The sequence below is a fragment of the Oxyura jamaicensis genome (genome assembly GCF_011077185.1).
Source record: "Oxyura jamaicensis isolate SHBP4307 breed ruddy duck chromosome 1 unlocalized genomic scaffold, BPBGC_Ojam_1.0 oxy1_random_OJ106607, whole genome shotgun sequence".
Lineage (NCBI taxonomy): Eukaryota > Metazoa > Chordata > Aves > Anseriformes > Anatidae > Oxyura > Oxyura jamaicensis.
This window is the reverse complement of record NW_023303246.1, coordinates 1-16,842: the sequence shown is the minus strand read 5'-3', so window position 1 is coordinate 16,842 and position 16,842 is coordinate 1. Positions and strand designations below refer to the sequence as shown.

At 47.4% G+C, this 16,842-nt stretch overlaps 1 protein-coding gene across 1 annotated transcript; it reads right to left on the bottom strand.

The window, feature by feature from the left end:
- Positions 1-239: 239 nt before the first annotated feature.
- Positions 240-15,932, bottom strand: LOC118156958 (GATA-binding factor 3-like; the record flags this gene model as incomplete). Its single annotated transcript, XM_035311204.1, has 4 exons — positions 240-965; positions 7,290-7,415; positions 12,462-12,607; positions 15,365-15,932. Coding segments are annotated over 4 exons (1,125 nt in total), but the record flags the coding sequence as incomplete, so codon positions are not given.
- Between the last annotated feature and the right edge of the window lie 910 nt (positions 15,933-16,842).

The window sequence follows — 16,842 nt, the reverse complement described above, 5'->3', positions numbered from 1 at the left end:
AAAGGAGAAGACATGACTGGCAGTTGGTCCATTTGTTCGTAAGACCGCGTTTCCTCTTGGTCTGCATTGTTTGTTTTTCTTGTTTTTAAATTGTCCTCCCATCCTCTTTTTTTTCTTTTCCTTTAAAAAAAAATCTCTTGAAGTCCTTCATGCCTTTATCTTTACAGCTCTCCAGATGCAATAAAGTCTTCCTCAAATGTACAATATTTCTTACAATATAAGTTATATGCAATGTTCAGCGTTTTTTATTTTATTTTATTTTATTTTTCACAGCACTAGAGATCCTGTCCAATAGGGAATGCAAGTTCTGAATGGCTTATTCACAAATGGTATCCAGATTCAGTGGGTAAGAATACATAGACGCCATAGTGAGTTCCTTTAAAAAGTGGCAAACATCACTTTTTTAAAACTTTTTTTTAAAACTTTTTTCCTTTTTTTCTTTTTTTTTCCTTTTTTTGTGCTTTTTGTAGTTTTTTTTAATCTTTTTATTTTATTATTATTATTATTACTTTCGCTCTCACGCCTTCAAATAACATTTTTATTTTTACTTTTTATTCTTTTTTTTTCCCCCTCCCATTTGACTCGGGACGTCAGACCCATAACCGCACGCCTGCAAAAATGCAAGTATATAAAGTAATTCTCATTTTGAGACCGTAAGCATTCAGCAGGGGAGTCTATCGCTAACCCATGGCAGTGACCATACTGGAGGGATGGTGAGGTCCGAAGGAGAGGCTGGATGGAGGATGCATCGGTGTCGGTGTAGTCAGCATGTGGCTGGAGTGACTGAAGGGTGAAATGTGGCTGATAGAGGACATGTGTCTGGAGAGGGCGGCGGGGTTAAAGGAGCTGCTCTTGGGAAAGTCTTCAAGGTTGTCATGGACCTTTTTGCACTTTTTGGATTTGCTAGACATTTTTCGGTTTCTGGTCTGAATTCCTTCTTTCTTCATAGTCAGGGGTCTGTTAATCTAAACAAAAATCAATTATTTTTTTTTTGTGCTTCAATCCCTTCTCCCCGAATCACCATGGGATTCATGTGACACCATACCCAGAAAAGTGCCCAGGTCCAGCTGAACATCCAGCAGCCCCCTCCTCCCCTTGCCCGCCCCACATACCATGGTTACACAACCTCCTCCCACCCCCAACATTCAAACCAGGGCCAAACCCACCCCTGGGAGTTGCAGAAAATTCCAGGTTTGTTTGAAATTTCTAAAGATGAAACAACAGAAAAGTGCAGAGCCTCATAGAAGCAAACCATACCCAAATAACTTGCAGCAGCTGAAAAATTTCAGCTATCTGCACATTAGGTAATTGCAGCGTGTTTAAGAACAAGACCAATCATTATCACCTTGAAATATTCCCTGCAGACACCAACTCACCCCCAGGCTTCCTTACTGATCTAAAACCATTAACAGCAACAGCTGCTGGGATTTCAGTGCTCCCAGGGGTCTCAGACTTTCACAGTGGCATTAGGGTGCCGCTCAAAGTCTTCATAAAAGCAACAGGTATTTGAAATACTTGTCAGTTTTGGAATTATTTTGCACTGACCATCCTTTCAGGTTTATTTTATCCAATCTTTTTTTTATTCCTAAGGCTTTTTAGGTTTATTTTTGACCTGAAACAGATATCTTTGCTGCACAGTAGAGCACTTTCTGCTTGCATGCAGATATATATGGAGAAAACCAGAGAGGTGGTGAAGTCTCCTCCTTAAAGATCTCCAAAAGCCACCTGGACGTGGTCCTGAGTACCCTGTTCTGAGTGGCCCTGCTTGGGCAAGGGTTGGAGCAGATGGACCCAAATGTCCCTTCCCACCTCAGCCATTCTGGGATCCTCCAAACGTAAAGCATTACATTCTCCTGCAAGGCTGTTGGCAGCAGCAATGACTGTTCACACACCTAGCTAGGAAATGGTAGCAAAGGTTCTGTAAGAAACTCCTGTTGCTGCACAGCCAGCCAGCATCACAACATGCATTAGCACAGGTGTCATGAAAGACCCCAAAAATGCAATTGGGAAGGGACTTATACATACATAAACACCCTTAAAAATCTGTTCCTGGGGAGTGACATGAGTCTGTGCTCCCTCTGCAGAACCCCACCCAAGGCAGAAGGCAGCCCCACAGGAGTGCCCAGCACCCCACAGAGCTGAGCACCACTTCTTGTAATACATGTGGGCATACAGCAGTGCTGGTGGGTGTTCTGCAAACTGGAGAAAAAGGAGAAGAAACAGATCTGCTGTCCACCAAGAAGTACCATCTCAGCTCTATCAAAGGACAATGGGAAGTGATTCCTGCAGAGATCCTGAGCAGATCTTCAGCTGCAAGATCTTCAGCCAGCCCAAGGAACAAAGCGTTCCCTTCTTTGAGATCACAGAAAAGTTTAGCTTCTTTCTTATCAGCCTCTGCTCGGTGCCTTTCCCCACAGCATGAGAACCATTCAGTAATTTCTCTCCCCAGGGAGGCAGGGATACAAAAGCTCCCTGTTACTGGTGGGGACAGAGGCATGGGGAGAGGAAGGAGCATCCCAAAGTTCGTCATCTCAGCCTCAATGAGTGACCCCAGGCTCTCCACACCAGCAGTGATGAGAAACTTCACCTCATCCTAAAAAAAAAATGGGTGAATGGAAAGCTGATTACCTCTGGATAAAGGCAGCCAGAGGGAGCAGCCTGGCTTGCCAGCAACTAAAGGTAGGAGGGATGAAGCTGCCCATGTGCAGATCAACAGCAGCCTCGGGGCAGCAACAGGCCAAAACCTCAAATGTCATGGGCTTTAAATACAATATCACCCTTTTCCCTGGCTTCCTGTCCTCACCAAGGGAACTGGGACACGCACACAAGGAAGGCCCTTTGCTCCAGCCTGCAGTGGGAAAGCTTTGCCGCTCTCTTGTAAGTCACCCAGCATGGATGTGCTGCCCATGCTCAAAAAGCAGGAGGCAGCCCCAGGTGAACCCCACCAGGCAGCGATGAAAAAGCAGACATGGAAGTCCTGATCTCTGATGAACTCAACTCAGATGCAGGGATTTGCATCATGTTGTGAAGGCTTAAGGGCAGCCAGAAAAGATCTCCAGATGAAGCAGCAAGCACAAGCTCAGGAGCTGGTGGTGGCAAAGCTACATTAGCCTGGTGCTGGGGCTGTGCTGGCTCTGGGAGCAAGCACAGGGGTCCTAGCCCTGTGTTGCTTGGTGCTGTGTCCTGCAGGACACTGACCACTTCCTTAAGGTAACATCTTTCATGTCTTGTTCTATTGCAGATAGATAGGCCATGTGAACCTGGCATTGATGTGAACCTGAAGGATGAGAGTTCTGCTCAGGGTGGTGACAAGCCATGGCCAGCCCTGCGCCAGAGGTGCCATCCCAGCTAATAGCATCATCCTGCTGTCATGGTCTCACCCTTCTAGCAGGTACCAGACCCAAGCAGATGAGGACTTGGATAAATGACAGGAGGAGAGAGACCAGCAGTCACAACAGCAAGCTGGAAACATTTTGTGCTGACTTCAAAGGAAAGTCATGAAGTTACAGGGGTCCCCAAATCATCAAAGCCACAGACTCATCTCTGCTTCTGGGGTAGAGAAATGAGAGACCTGGAGGGAAGACCTTCTCCATGAAAATTCATTGTGATAAAAATGACAAACACATGCTAAATTAAAATTAAACCAGCCCAAAGCATGTATATGAAATTCATTAATTTCAGATGGAGCCAATTAATTATGGGCAGGAATTACGCTCTTTGTTTCATCATATGCAAAACACTGACTGCCCTGCCTGGATACTGTGGAACAAAGACCTTTTCTGAGGACTTTTACCAAAATCAATTGTGGCCAGCTCATTTCTATGGGTGCAGGCCAGTCTGCTGCACACCTCAGGTGAGGTACAGGCGCTCCTACCCATCTCTGAAGTGAGTGAAGACTGATCCCACTTCTAAGAAGGACTGAAATAACAAGGACGAGAGCCTCACATTCAACAGATCAAATCCAGGGGATGGTCTTAGACATTATAGGTCTGATCTTGCTCTGACTGAAGACAATGGGACTTTGCCATTGACCTCAATAAGGTCCTGTCACAGAAGCAGATTTATCCTTTAGACATAGTCATTACAACGTTGGGTTAATCTTCCAGAGTGGCTGTATCTTAGAGAGCTCTCTGGGATGCCACAGGATGAAAGGCATCGTATCAATGTGAAATATTAGTCATTGTTAATATTGGTGTTAATGGAGCTGGCTCTTGTTGAAGTCACTGGGAGAAATGCCAGCAGCTTCACTAAATGCACCCAAGACTGTTATGATTATTGCTTATACCTTACTGACAAATGGGTTAGCTTCAGCTGTGGGAATCAATAGCAAATCAAACTGATGTAGCTCATGAAAAAAATAGTATTGGTGTAATTCACTGCAATCCTTCCTGGCGTGGACTTAAAAAACAGCCAAGTTTTATCTTCATATCAATCCATTAAAAAAAAAAAAAAAAAAAAAAAAAAAAAATAATTAATATAAGGTCCAAAAAAAAAAAATAAAAAAAAAAAAAATAAAAAAAAAAAAAGAAAGAAGAAAAAAAAAGGAAAAAAAGAAGAAGAAGAAGAAAGAAAAGAAAAGAAAAATAACAGCCAGGAGTTTCCTACAACCTAGCCTAAACCAGGGTGAAGACATCTTCCAAGCAGCTGAAGGACTTCAGCTGGCATTGACACAAGATCTGTGCAGACACTCCGCTGCTTAGGAGGGACATGGTATGGTGAGCCTTAGAAATCTGTGTATTTCCAGCTCCTAATGGAGAACGGATGCAGACACAAATACACCAAAGGAGAAGGACCACATCCTACACAAATTGGTCTTGCACTCTAAAATACCAGACCAATTTACACCAGCCAAAAAAACTTGTTCATATGCAACCACCGAACTTTGTCCTTGCCTTGGGTTGATTAAAGAGTGATGCCAGTGCCACTCAGCAGGCAGTTAGCAGAGGTCCTACTGCCCTACCTCCCAGCAGCCAGAAAATTGAAGGCATCTTGGTGAAGCTACCACCACCTTACCACCAGTCCCTGAAAATAATTTGCTCATATTTTATTTCTGAAGTACAGTGTAGCCTTCACAGCCACACACTCTGTAAGACACACTGGGCTGCAGAATAAAGCTCCAGAACTTTGCCCCTGTAAGGCTTTATAGATGAAGGTGGTATTTTTGAGGACAATCAGCAGCAATGTTGCCCATTTCTCACCATAGTAATAATTCATCAGCTACTGGGAAAAGTGAAAAAGAAAAGGATCTACCCACTCATAGCCAGACTGTAGTACCCTTGCCTAGTTCTGTTGCAGTACGCAGTATCTCAGTCCTCTAGGGGTTTCATTTAAGCAGGTCCCATTAATGGAGTTGCTCATAAGGCAAGATACTACTTGACTTTGGTAAGTAGCTGTGCTGAGCTTTTCAGCAGCTGGCGGTGTGTTTAATGAGTATGAAAATGATTCCAATGTGCTCAAGGCCTGCCCCATGTCACAAATTTCACAGCTGGATCAGAGTTTCCCTAAACAGTGAATCTAGGGGTCAATTCAGGCCAATTAGGTTCACAAGTTGGTGTTACAAAGAAAAAGAGAAAGGGAATGGGTGCTCTCACAGGCATGTTCCTGGAGAGCCTCAGCACTCAGACATGTTGGGGGGAATTCTTCCAGTCTGATGGTTATGGTGCAGATACACCTGAACTTAGCATCCTACCTCCCTTTGTAGTCATGGGGAGAAATTGGACCCTCTTTGGGTGTGCAAATCATCTCATCCAAACACAAGCATCTCCGCCACATCCAAAAAGTGGCACCTGAGAAGACCCTATTTCCTTCTAAGGCCTTTGTTGGGGTACAAGGAGAGCGGCTCAGTTACAGGTCTGCCTGCTGCTGCCATTCCGAGCTATGTGATAGAAGTCCTGCCTCTGGTGGCTGCACAGCCCCAGCAAAAACAGAGCACAAGCATAGACTCCTCCAGTGAGGCTGGCTGACCTTACTGCCTTCTTGCCAAAATAGCAAACAGAGAATATTTTATTGTGATACTCTAAGAGGTTTCACTCCTCCTGCCTGGTCCAGCCTTTTGTTTGCAGTGATCACACTGAAAGTTTGATGACAAGCTTTGTTTGCTACATAGGACTCAAAACGTGCTGAGACGCCTACCCACTAAAGGGTAAACACATTTTCCTTTTTTCCAGGCGAGATGCCTCTCACGGAACAGGTGAAAAATTAGCCTGTTTTTTTTTTTTTTTTTTTTTTTTTTTCTACTTAATCCAAACTTCTTTACTCATCCCAAGAAACCAAAGAGCCTGAAATAACAGATGGAAGGGACTGAAACACCACAAGGTTTGGCTGCTCCATGAAACCCGATCCATCTTTGATGTGTTTGTGTGGGTGGACATGAGGGCAAAACATAGCCTGATATTTCTAAGCCAAACATAAAGCAAACGACCACTAGAAAACCCAAAAAAAAGTTCTATCAAAGCACAGAAATTGCAAGTCTCTTCCTTCTTCTGACATAATAATTATTCTAATGCCACATGTGGAATGAGAGTAGCACAAGTTGCCTTAAGACTCCTTTTTAGCAGTATTATTGGGTAAAAGTCTTTTCAGATCCCTTTAGCTCTTTCCCTGGGGCACATATCTGTAGTTCCTGCAAGCTGGCTTTGCATGGAGATATTAGATTAAATCTGCCAGGCATTTCATTTCATTTCTCCTTCCCTTCCATGACAGATGCCTTAAAATTCACATCACAGGTTGAGCATACTCTACAAGCCACTAACTAAATCAAGTCCTTTTTGGTTTAGGAATTGCTTGCGTCAAATGGGGCAAACGCGAGACCTGAATAAATCATCTTTGGGGACTGGTGGAGGGACAGGACAAAGATAGCCACAAACCCAAGAAAGGCCTAAATAGTCACTGGCACATTTTGCTTTTTTGGCGGAGCTTGTATTTGCTGGAGGAACCAAGCTGTGCGTAGAAGGAGTATCAGTTTGCAGGACGGCGTGTTGTCTTTTCCAGGACGCTGAGCCTGACCAGCAGTGGATAACGTCTCTCTGTGTTGATCCACCCCTCCTTTCTTGGCTCAGGCATGGGAAAGCTCTAACATTCCCCACGGACCGTCCTGTTTTATACCTTCCCAAGTCCAATTGACTACGTTCAAGGGGACGCCTGCTCATTGCTACAACCCTCAAGGTCCCCAAAGGGATAAAGGAAGTCTCAGCACCACCCAGGACTGGAAATCCTCGAGTCAAGGAAGAGCTTGGACCATCAAGCATGGGAAGGGAGGCCCCACTACCGAGCGCTACCGTCACACTTACATTGTGCAGCTTGTAGTAGAGCCCGCAGGCGTTACAGACGGGATCGCCGTTGGCATTTCTCCTCCACAGGGTGGTGGTGGTGGTCTGGCAGTTCGCGCAGGACGTGCCCGCCCTCCTGGCTGCAGACTGGGGGGGGGGGGGACCGGGGGTGGGGGGGAGGGAGAGGGAGAGAAAAACGCCCGCATTAAAAAGGTGCAATCAGCAAAATCTCTGAGAAAGAAAACATCAACCATGCAAGACTGACGCACGTCGGCAGAGGCCTCCAGAAACTGGCTTGTGAGAACAAATAATAATTCTGGAAAAAATCCCTGAGGTACTTTAATCCCAAATTATATATGAACTGAATCAGGTGCCAAAGGGCATCCTAAAAGTGAGTGCTAAACCTCTGATAGGACTCATCAAAATTAGCACTGCTGGCACAGCCCATTCCAGAGGGGAAAATAGTATTTAAATGCCAACATGTCTTTCCATCTTAATTCTCTCAGACCCCCCAGGGGTCTAATTCTGCAGTCAGGGCCTGAACCAACAATTGCTGGAGTCAATGGCATGAGTCACGCCGGCTCCAGCGAGCGCCGGATGAGACCCACGCCGTGCTTGGTGGGCAGCTGCTCACTGGGTCCGACCACAAGTGTGGCCCAGTCCCATAAATTCGGCTCCGCTTCAAAGGATACGTGCTCCAGATCGGAAATAACACTGCGGCGAAGAGCAAGAATCCCAACTTTTTAATTACACCCTTTTGTAGCCTCAGCCTTCATGTTTATTTAAGGACTGGTAATGAGGCTGAAAGAAGAATTTACCATTTCATAAAAGGGGAGGAACAAAAAAAAAAAAAAAAAAAAAAAAAAAAAAAGTATAAGTGTCAAGGTGTATAAAGAAGCTTTTTTGTTAGCTGTGATAATAATTTAGGAAAGCCAAATCTAGCCAAGTCGCTTCTCATTCACATGTATGAATTCGTGCTTATCATTTAAAAACTGTAACTTTGGCATACAAATCGTCCTTCTGCCAGTGAAGGAGGAAAAGGAGTTTACACACTTTTATATGAATGTGTATGCATGCCTGCATGTGTGCAAGTGCCTACAGCTCCCAAAAAAGACCTTTAGATCCCACTCCTATCTCTTCTTCATCAACATGACACAGTCCCAGAGCTCTGATTTCATCCCGATGTGCTGCTTTCAATGGGACTGCTCATGTGCTTAAAGTTAAAACATGTGCTTAAGCGATTTGCCAGATCATAGCAATGCTTGGCACCTTGCAGAACTGAGCCTTTAATGCTCTCTTTTGTGCTCTTACTGTTTCAAATTTACCCCTCACCCCACACAGCAGCACACTGTAGCACATCCAACATTTAAAAAAAAAAAAAAAAAGTACCGCATCTTTGGATACCGTACAGCAAACCCAAAATGCAAACATGGACACTGGCACAGCGCTAGCATTAATACCAACTCTTGTTAGGTCATGTTGCAATTTTAATCATAATTGAATGTGGCGTAGGTGGAGAGAGGACGGGTTGGTTTTGTTTTAGATAGAGTAGGAATATTTTTTTCTTTTTTAATTACACAAAAAGAACTGTCTGAAAAATAAATAACGTTTTGCCCACGAGCATTAGGAAGTATCACAGAGTGCCTGCTCTGACAGCAAGGGGCTCTCACCAGGCAGCGTGAAAGGTTTTTTTGGTTGCAAAAATCCAACCGAAGAGGTTGAGGCACCCCGCCATGAACAGCAGAGCCCATAGGACGCGTTTGCACACACCGACCTTTGTCCTGCCCTCCTAGGGACTGTGCCAGGACCCCAAAATTGCTTCCCATCAAAAGCCCTGGGTTGGTAGACATGCTTCACGTGCAGCATGGATGTACCTCCTTGCAGAACGGCGCACTCGCCGCAACCCAGGGGCCAAGCACGGGTGGCTCGGAGGCTGGATTGAGTCTCTCTGTGGCAGCTTTGCCCTTATCAGACCCAAAAATCAAGCCTAAGGAAATTTCTAAAAACCAGTGATATTTGACTCAGCCCACACAGGGGAAACATCCCCTTTGAAGACATTTGGGGTTTCTACGCAGCGCTCACAGTAATTTCTCATATGGTAAATACGTTTAAAGACACGCCTGGTCACCACCTTGCTACCTTTTCAGGATTTCAAGCAGATCATCACCGGTTAACTTTAAATACACAAATAAATCACAATGTCCGCTGTCTTCTCTAAAACCTCTTGCATCTGCCACATTCTCCCTACAAAACTTTGGCATCATTATCTGAATACTTTAAACCCTGATCTCTTTCAGTCCCAGACTGTAGCTTTCACACTGCACCAGTTTAAACCAGAGACACCAGCAGGCAGGAAATAATGAATAATAACACTATCATAAAAGCTCCCAGGAATGGTTTCCACCAATACTCATCACTGACCCAATCCTAACCATGTTATGGGATGACAATAGAGTGCCCAGTGTCCTCTGCAGGACCAGACATTGGATGGGAGTGAGGACACAACTTCATGTACAGGCTGGCTGTGCTGATGCTGATGGAAAGGTGGAATCAAGGTGCAGAAGGAGGAAACAAGCGCTGATAAAGATGCTTATTTTGGGGGTGTTTTCTGTGCCCAAATTTACATGGGGTGTGCAAAAATTTGCAGGTGACAGCTTCCTAAAATTAGACTGCATGCGCCAATTCCCTCAGAGAAACTGCCTATAGTCCTTCCAAAACCAGAGCAGCCGGACAGGGGAACTGAGAGCTCTGCATCCACATGGGCAGGGAAAGGGAGAAAATTCAGAGGAAGTTTTTGTCTCAGCAGCGACGGGGCTGCCACAGGCTTTGATGAGGATGGGAAGGGTCTCCAAGAGGTACGGAGACCATTCAACCACAGTGGTGGCTCAGTACCACCTGCTTAATCCTGCCCCCCCCTCCCCGCCAATGCCTCCAGACCCACAGCTGTCCCCCCAAAATGAAGCAGAGCTCAATCCATCATCTCCCATAAAGGAAGCCCTTACAAAGCCACCCATTGAACTTAATGAAGCTTGGGCTGGGTTCTCAGCATCTAAGGGTTTATTTGACTTCCCTCTCCAGCCCATTGGAGCCCTTTCATTAGCTGCAATGCGACGGGGATCAGAGTCTACAAAACTACCCTAAGGTCAGGCAGGAAGCTTGTGACAGAGCAAGAGGTGCAAGCCACAGCCCCCAACTCTTTGCTTCCGTGCTGCCTACCCCTGCCCACTTGCCTTCCAAAGCCAGGGAGGATCAAGTCAAGCTACAGGCACACTTGTGTCCCCATACCTCTACAATGAGATGTGAAGGCAGGTCTGGCTCTGGTGCCTTCTTATTCCTTTTTTTTTTTTTTTTTTTTTTTAGAGAAAGCAGGAGAAATAAATATAATTACAGAAATAAATATATGTTTTTTTCCAGGCAGTGCTGGAAAAAAATAAAAATAAAATAAAATAAAAAATAAAATCCAAAGTTCTCACTTAACAGAGACTATGTACAAAGAAAGGAAACTTTTTGCAACTTAACACTTTAACTGAAATGCCCAAGATAGGAGTGATTATGCAAGACAAGGTCTCTCTTTACATTTTTCATTTTTTTTTCCCTTTTTTTTTCTCAAGAGTGACCTTTCAAATGTATTTATTTACGTATTCCATTTTACATGTGCCGGGCTTGGGGTGACTCGGGACATTCTTTCATGGTTCCATCAGACACTTTGTGAAAGCTCTACCCCTTTCCAGCCGCTTTCCTATCCTGCCTCCCCCTCTACTTGTTTGGATACGCTCAAGCTCCTGTGTGTTTGGGCTGGGGAAACGGAGCTGTTGTTTATGAGTTATCTCCAGGGCCCAGATATCCGGCAGCTTTTTCCTAGGAAGTTAACTTTACACATAAAGAGAGAACGAGAGAGGGAAAAAAAATAAGAAAATGAAGTGTGTGTGTGTGTTTAAGACAGAAAGGCCGGGGGGGAGGAGGAGAAGAGAATGAGAGAGCTGCCCAAAAATTAAAAATCCCAACCTGCACTTCCCTCCCTAGAAAGCCTTTCCTTTTTCCTAATGAGGCTATGAAAGACGAGCCTGAGCCAAGGGAGACCAACATTTTCTTGTAAAGGAAAAGCATGGGGTAAGGCACTGAGTGTCCATCCCCAAACATGCACGGCCAAGCTCCCACAACGGCACGCCGCAGCCATCCCATTCTCTCCATCAGCCCCAAAACCCTGTGGGGATGCAAGAGCCGCTTTTCCTCCACCTTCCGAGCAGCCCCCAGGAGCCTGCTCATGTTTTTAATCCAAATGAAACCAAACGTGCCTTGATTCGAAACATTCAATAACTTCCCAGGCAGGGAACATATTTTTTCCCCCACTTGATATATTTTTCCCCTTGTGGTTTGCCTGATTATTTGCCAAATATACTTCAGCGCATTTATTAGCCGTGCCCACAGCTTCCAGACCTTTTTGTGGCTTGCAGGGAAATTCATAAATAGATCACTGGGGATGCTATAACGTATTGCCTGTGTACATTATGGTCATGAGGCCTGAAACTATGAAACTATATCAAATGGTTATTCAAGCATTTCTCCTTCCCCCAGCTTGTGTTGTTGTGGGTGCACACACTTGGCTTTGCACATCCCCTCTGCCATCCCCTACCTGGTGGCAGCAATGGCATGGTTGGAGACCTACAGTGCTCGGGGACAAATGACCACAGCAGGACCAAATAGTACCAGGACCATCAGTTGAGCCACCATCAGCTCGGGTCCCCCTCCATGGCACCAAAGGGGATGGAAACACACAGGGAGCTGTCCGGGGGGACCTGGAGGAAGCCTGTTCTCCTGATATCTCCTTGGTCACTGGGAAGTGCCCATGGCCCTTGGAGAGAGCCACCATCCTCAGGTTGCCATCCAGGAGCACTGCACAGAGGCCTCTGCTCTATCACAAACTGGGAGAAAACTAATTTTTGGCTTACAAAAAAGTTCTGGATCTTGATTTTTAAAATCTCTTTTGCAATTTGCAATAGGAACTGACAACTGAGGCCCATGTCACATGAGAGCATCCCTCTGAGCATCCTCCCTCCCCAGCCCTCTGGCACGGCAGGCCCATATTATGGGGCTGTCTGAGCTTCCCTTCTCCATCCCAGGCTGTGGACAAGAAGCAAAAGTTACAGGAAAAAAAAAAAAAAAAAATTAAAAAAATCAAACACGGAAACTCACCAGTCTTCTCTTGGGTTTGATCAGGGGCCGGTTCTGTCCATTCATTTTGTGATAGAGTCCACAGGCGTTACACAAGTAGTGCCCGGTGCCGTCTCTTCTCCACAGGGGGGTTGAGGTAGCCCCACAATTTACACACTCCCTGCCTTCTGGAAACAAGAGAGCGCATGGATCACTTAGGGAAAGCAGAGGTGAAAGGGGATGGAGAAAGCTCCCCCCACCCCCCGAAAACCCTCCAATAGACCCGTCAGTGCCAGACCCTGCCTGTCTTCTCCACGCTCAGGATGTCAATGCAAAGTCCTGAGGTCATGTCTGAAGGACATTCTGAGCAGAGGTGGGGGCACTCAGACCTGGTGGGGGCTGATCCTGCCCACCCAATCCTCACACTCCCATACTGTCAGCTGTATTGTGTTCTGTTCCCTGACCCAAACCCTAGGGCAGCTTGAGGGGCTTCCATGAAGCTCTCACCCATCCCTGGGCCCTCCATCAGGAAGGATATTGAGGGGTTGACGGGTCCCCGTCACCTCTGGAGTAAGGGCTCCTATGGCCCTCTGGTCACTGTCTCACTATATGGACCAGACAAACCTTGACAGGCTATAAAAGGAGCCCCTGACCCTCCTGAGATACCAAAGTTTTGTCCATGAACCCCTTTTCAATGTGTATGGGGATGCAACGGTTGCTTCTGGAGCGTCTCCCTGGCTCACAGGGGGTGCACAACCCAGGGAGGCTCTTCCTATGGTTTCAGGTCAAGCCAAATCCCCAAAATAACCAGAGATCAACAACCGAAACACCTCTCCATATCCAACCAATCACTCTGCCAATACCTGCTATTGATTCGTTTGCAATTAAGCTTTCACTGCTCAGCCACTGGGGCTGCGGAAAACCCTCTGCCTTCCCCCTCTGCATGTAGAGCCTGATGGTCCATCCCCAATATGGGGGATCCCAAACGGTCCCATGCCTGTTTAAAGTTTTTCCATCTCCTCCCCCTCCTTTTTGACACTCGTTTATCCTCTCCCTGGTTATGGAGGGGTCTCCCCCAACCCACTGGTTCCCAGCACAGAGGTAATGCAGATTTAAGGGTTGCAGTCGTTCCTCCCAGCTACTTTTGGAGGGCTAGATAGTCGGTTGTTGATGTATTTCTTGCACCTAAGGACACCACCAGGCCATCTGAGAGCTGCAGCAGACCTCGGCTGGCCGGAGCAGAGTTAACCCAGCACACAGCTCCCTGCTGCCCCAGCCCGTGCTGCGTTCGAGCAAGAGGCATCCGCACCCTAACCACAAACGGCAGCCGTTTTTCCAGCACCTTTGCGCTAAAACCCTCTCTCCCCACACTCCAAAAAAACTTAGAATTATTTTTTAAAAAATGCAGCCTTTTCTCTGTCTTTCATCCTGCAAAAACACCCCCTCCCTCCTTTTCCTGCAGCCCTTCGCCTAGCCCCATCCCCCTTTGTCTGCGAGCTTCCCAGCTTGCTAAAATCGACTTTAGAAAGAAAAAAAAAAATAGGTGTTGCTCTCGGGGTTGGTTTATCTCAAACCGCAGATGTCTTTCTAGAAGGTAAAGTAACAGAAAGTGGCAAAAGGAAAACAAGAGGGAGGAGGAGGAGGGGGGCAAAACGGTTTGAAAATCCCGCGCAGCCGGTGCCCCGGCTGGAGCTGAGGGCACCGGACAGGGGACGAAGCCGGAGCCCGGCCCCGCAGCAGCCACCGGTCCGTGCCGGGGCCGGGAGGGATCTGCTCCCGGTCATCCCCGGGTCGTTTTTTTTTCCCCTCCGGTTAGCCGGGGCAACCGCTCTGAGAGCGTTTGAGTGTCTGTCCCTCTCTTTTGTTTCACTCCATCTCTCTCTCTCTCTTGCTTTCATGTACAAAACATACAGGTCTGGGTTTTTTTGTCACTCTAACCGCATCCGGACTCTATTAAAGTTCCTGGCGCTGGATAAACAATGCAACTGTCGCGTGCAGCAGTCTGAAAATAATTGGATTAGCTCAAACATATCAGCTAAATAGAGACAGTCCCTGCTCAGACAGACAGAGTAAATGTCACCCTGGAAAAACCCTGAAAACTGATCTCATTCATGCCAGGCAACCCTGCAGCAGCCTCCACGGAAAAAAAAATATATATATATATATATATACATATATGTATATATATATGTATTGAGAGGGGGGAGAAAAAAAATGAGTTTTGACTAATCGCCCTTTGCTCTTCACACACACGCACGGGCTCACTCAGCACCCTTTGGTGACCACAAATTGACAATTCTCCCCCCCCCGGCGCAGCAGAGCCGCGCAGGATGCTCAGGGAGCCGGGGACCCCCCCCAACAGCCAGTCCTCGTCCTTTTCCCTGAGGGGGGATACTTCTGGGGTCCGGTCCGGGGACAAGGAGCTGGTTGGGGCCGGGGGTGAGCTCAGGGCAAATCCCGCCCCCCCCTTCCCTCTTCATCTCCCAGCCTCCCGGCGCCGCATGGGAAGAGGCCCTGGGCTGAGCGAGGCGGAGGGCAGGCGGGGGAAGTTGGCCGGGATTTAAGTGGCATTATTAAAATCCAGAGAGATACACTAATGCTGCGGTTCCCTCGGTTTCGCTTCCTCGTTAGACGCCGCAGCTGAGCACACACACTTTGGGGCTGCGGAGGGGGCAGGATCGGCCCCGGGGCAGGAGCCGTGGAAGGGGAAGGGGGGACCCCGCATCCCCTAGGCTAAATAAGGGGGGCTTGGATTCAGGGCAAGCTGTGGGGTAGGCAAGTTTCCCCCTTTTTTCATCCCACGAGTGTTTATGCGCATCCTTCTGTGCGTGGAGGATGCGGCCGTGCACCCTCTTTGCCACCCCTATTGCTTCCTCCCTCTCCCGAGCATCTGGGACCAAAAAAAAAAAAAAAAAAAAAAAAAAAAAAAAAAAAAAAAACCCTACCTGTGCTTGACCGTGCTTTCGGTCTGGATTTGCACCCGAACCCGGTAGGCGATCCTCCTAAGAGGCTACTGGGGGGAAAAAGTCCAGAGCCATATTCTGGGACGTACGGCGGGTAGGTAGTGATGGGGTGATGCGCGGAGGACGTGGCTCCCCCTAAAGAGGCCATGCTGCTCCGAGAGTGGGACGACTCCAGCTTCATGGTGTCGGCCAGGGACACCTGATATTTGATGCATTCCTTCTCGTCCTGCCGGCTGGAGCCGGTGGAGCCGGGAGTGGAGATGGACGGATCCGGGGACACATCTTTGGGAGGGGTCGGCGGGAAGGTGAAAAGGTGCGGGCTGGAGTGGCCGGCAGATAAAGTGGAGGAGGAGGCGGGTGGGTAGACGGAGAGGGGTCCCGGCGAGCTGTGGTGGATGGAGGTTTTGGAAAAAGGGCTGAGGTTCCAGGGGGAAGCGCTGTGGTGGCTGCTCAGCGCCTTGCTCCCGTCCAGCCACGGCAGCGAGCCGTGCAGCAGCGGGGGGCGGCACACCTGGCTCCCTGTGCGGAAAAAAGCACAGCAAAAAGCCGGTTACATTCCCCTTGCACCCCTATGAGCCCGCCGGGGGGGGTGCCAGCCTGCACCCCCCATCCCTTCCCCTCCTTCCCCAAAAGCTCGGCTGGATCCCGAGTGCGGGGCGAGCAAGAAAAATCGCATCTGGTGCAGACCCCTCGGCTTCCTCCCCTTTAAAATTAAACTTTTCATGCTTTCATAGCCCCGAAGTTGTCGCCCTGATCCTGCAGAACAGGGTAGCCAGGCTGGGACCCCCTGAGCAGAGATGTCCTGGGACACGGAGGGGGGATTTGGCCAGCCCTGCTTCACCCTCTCCCTTCCAGACAATCCCAAGCAGGCTTTGAAGGAAAGATCCCGCGTGAAATTGCCAAGACCCTGCTGCAGAAATCATTTTTCTTAGCTGGAAAATAATTTGTCAGTCACTTTCCAAAAGCAGCCGTGGGCTACAAACCCTAGGCATATTCTGGCCAAACGAAGAAGACCAGAAGATGCCCAAAAACGGGATTATGACCTTTTCAGCAGGGCTGCTAAACTTTGCATCTTGCCCCAGTTTGCCAAACCCCCCTCCCTCCCCCCCCCCCCTCCCCCCACTCCACACACACACAATTTTTTTAAAAAATCCATGAGGCTGCCCTTAAATATTAGACAGCGTTTTCATGACAATATGGCACAGGCAGAGAGTGCCCTGTCTGAGGAGAAACTCTCCATCCCCTTTGCATCACAAAAGACTTTTCACTTGTGTTTTAAAATACAGACCTGGATTTAGGTTGGGGGAGACCACTAGATCTATCTAGATTTATGCAGTTAAACTTTTTTTTTAATTGGTTGTAAATGTTCCGAAGGGATCGCACCTAATATTTTAAAATAATTCCTGCCCTGGTGAAAAAAAAAAAAAAAAAAAAAAAAAAAAAAAAAAAAAAAAAAAAAA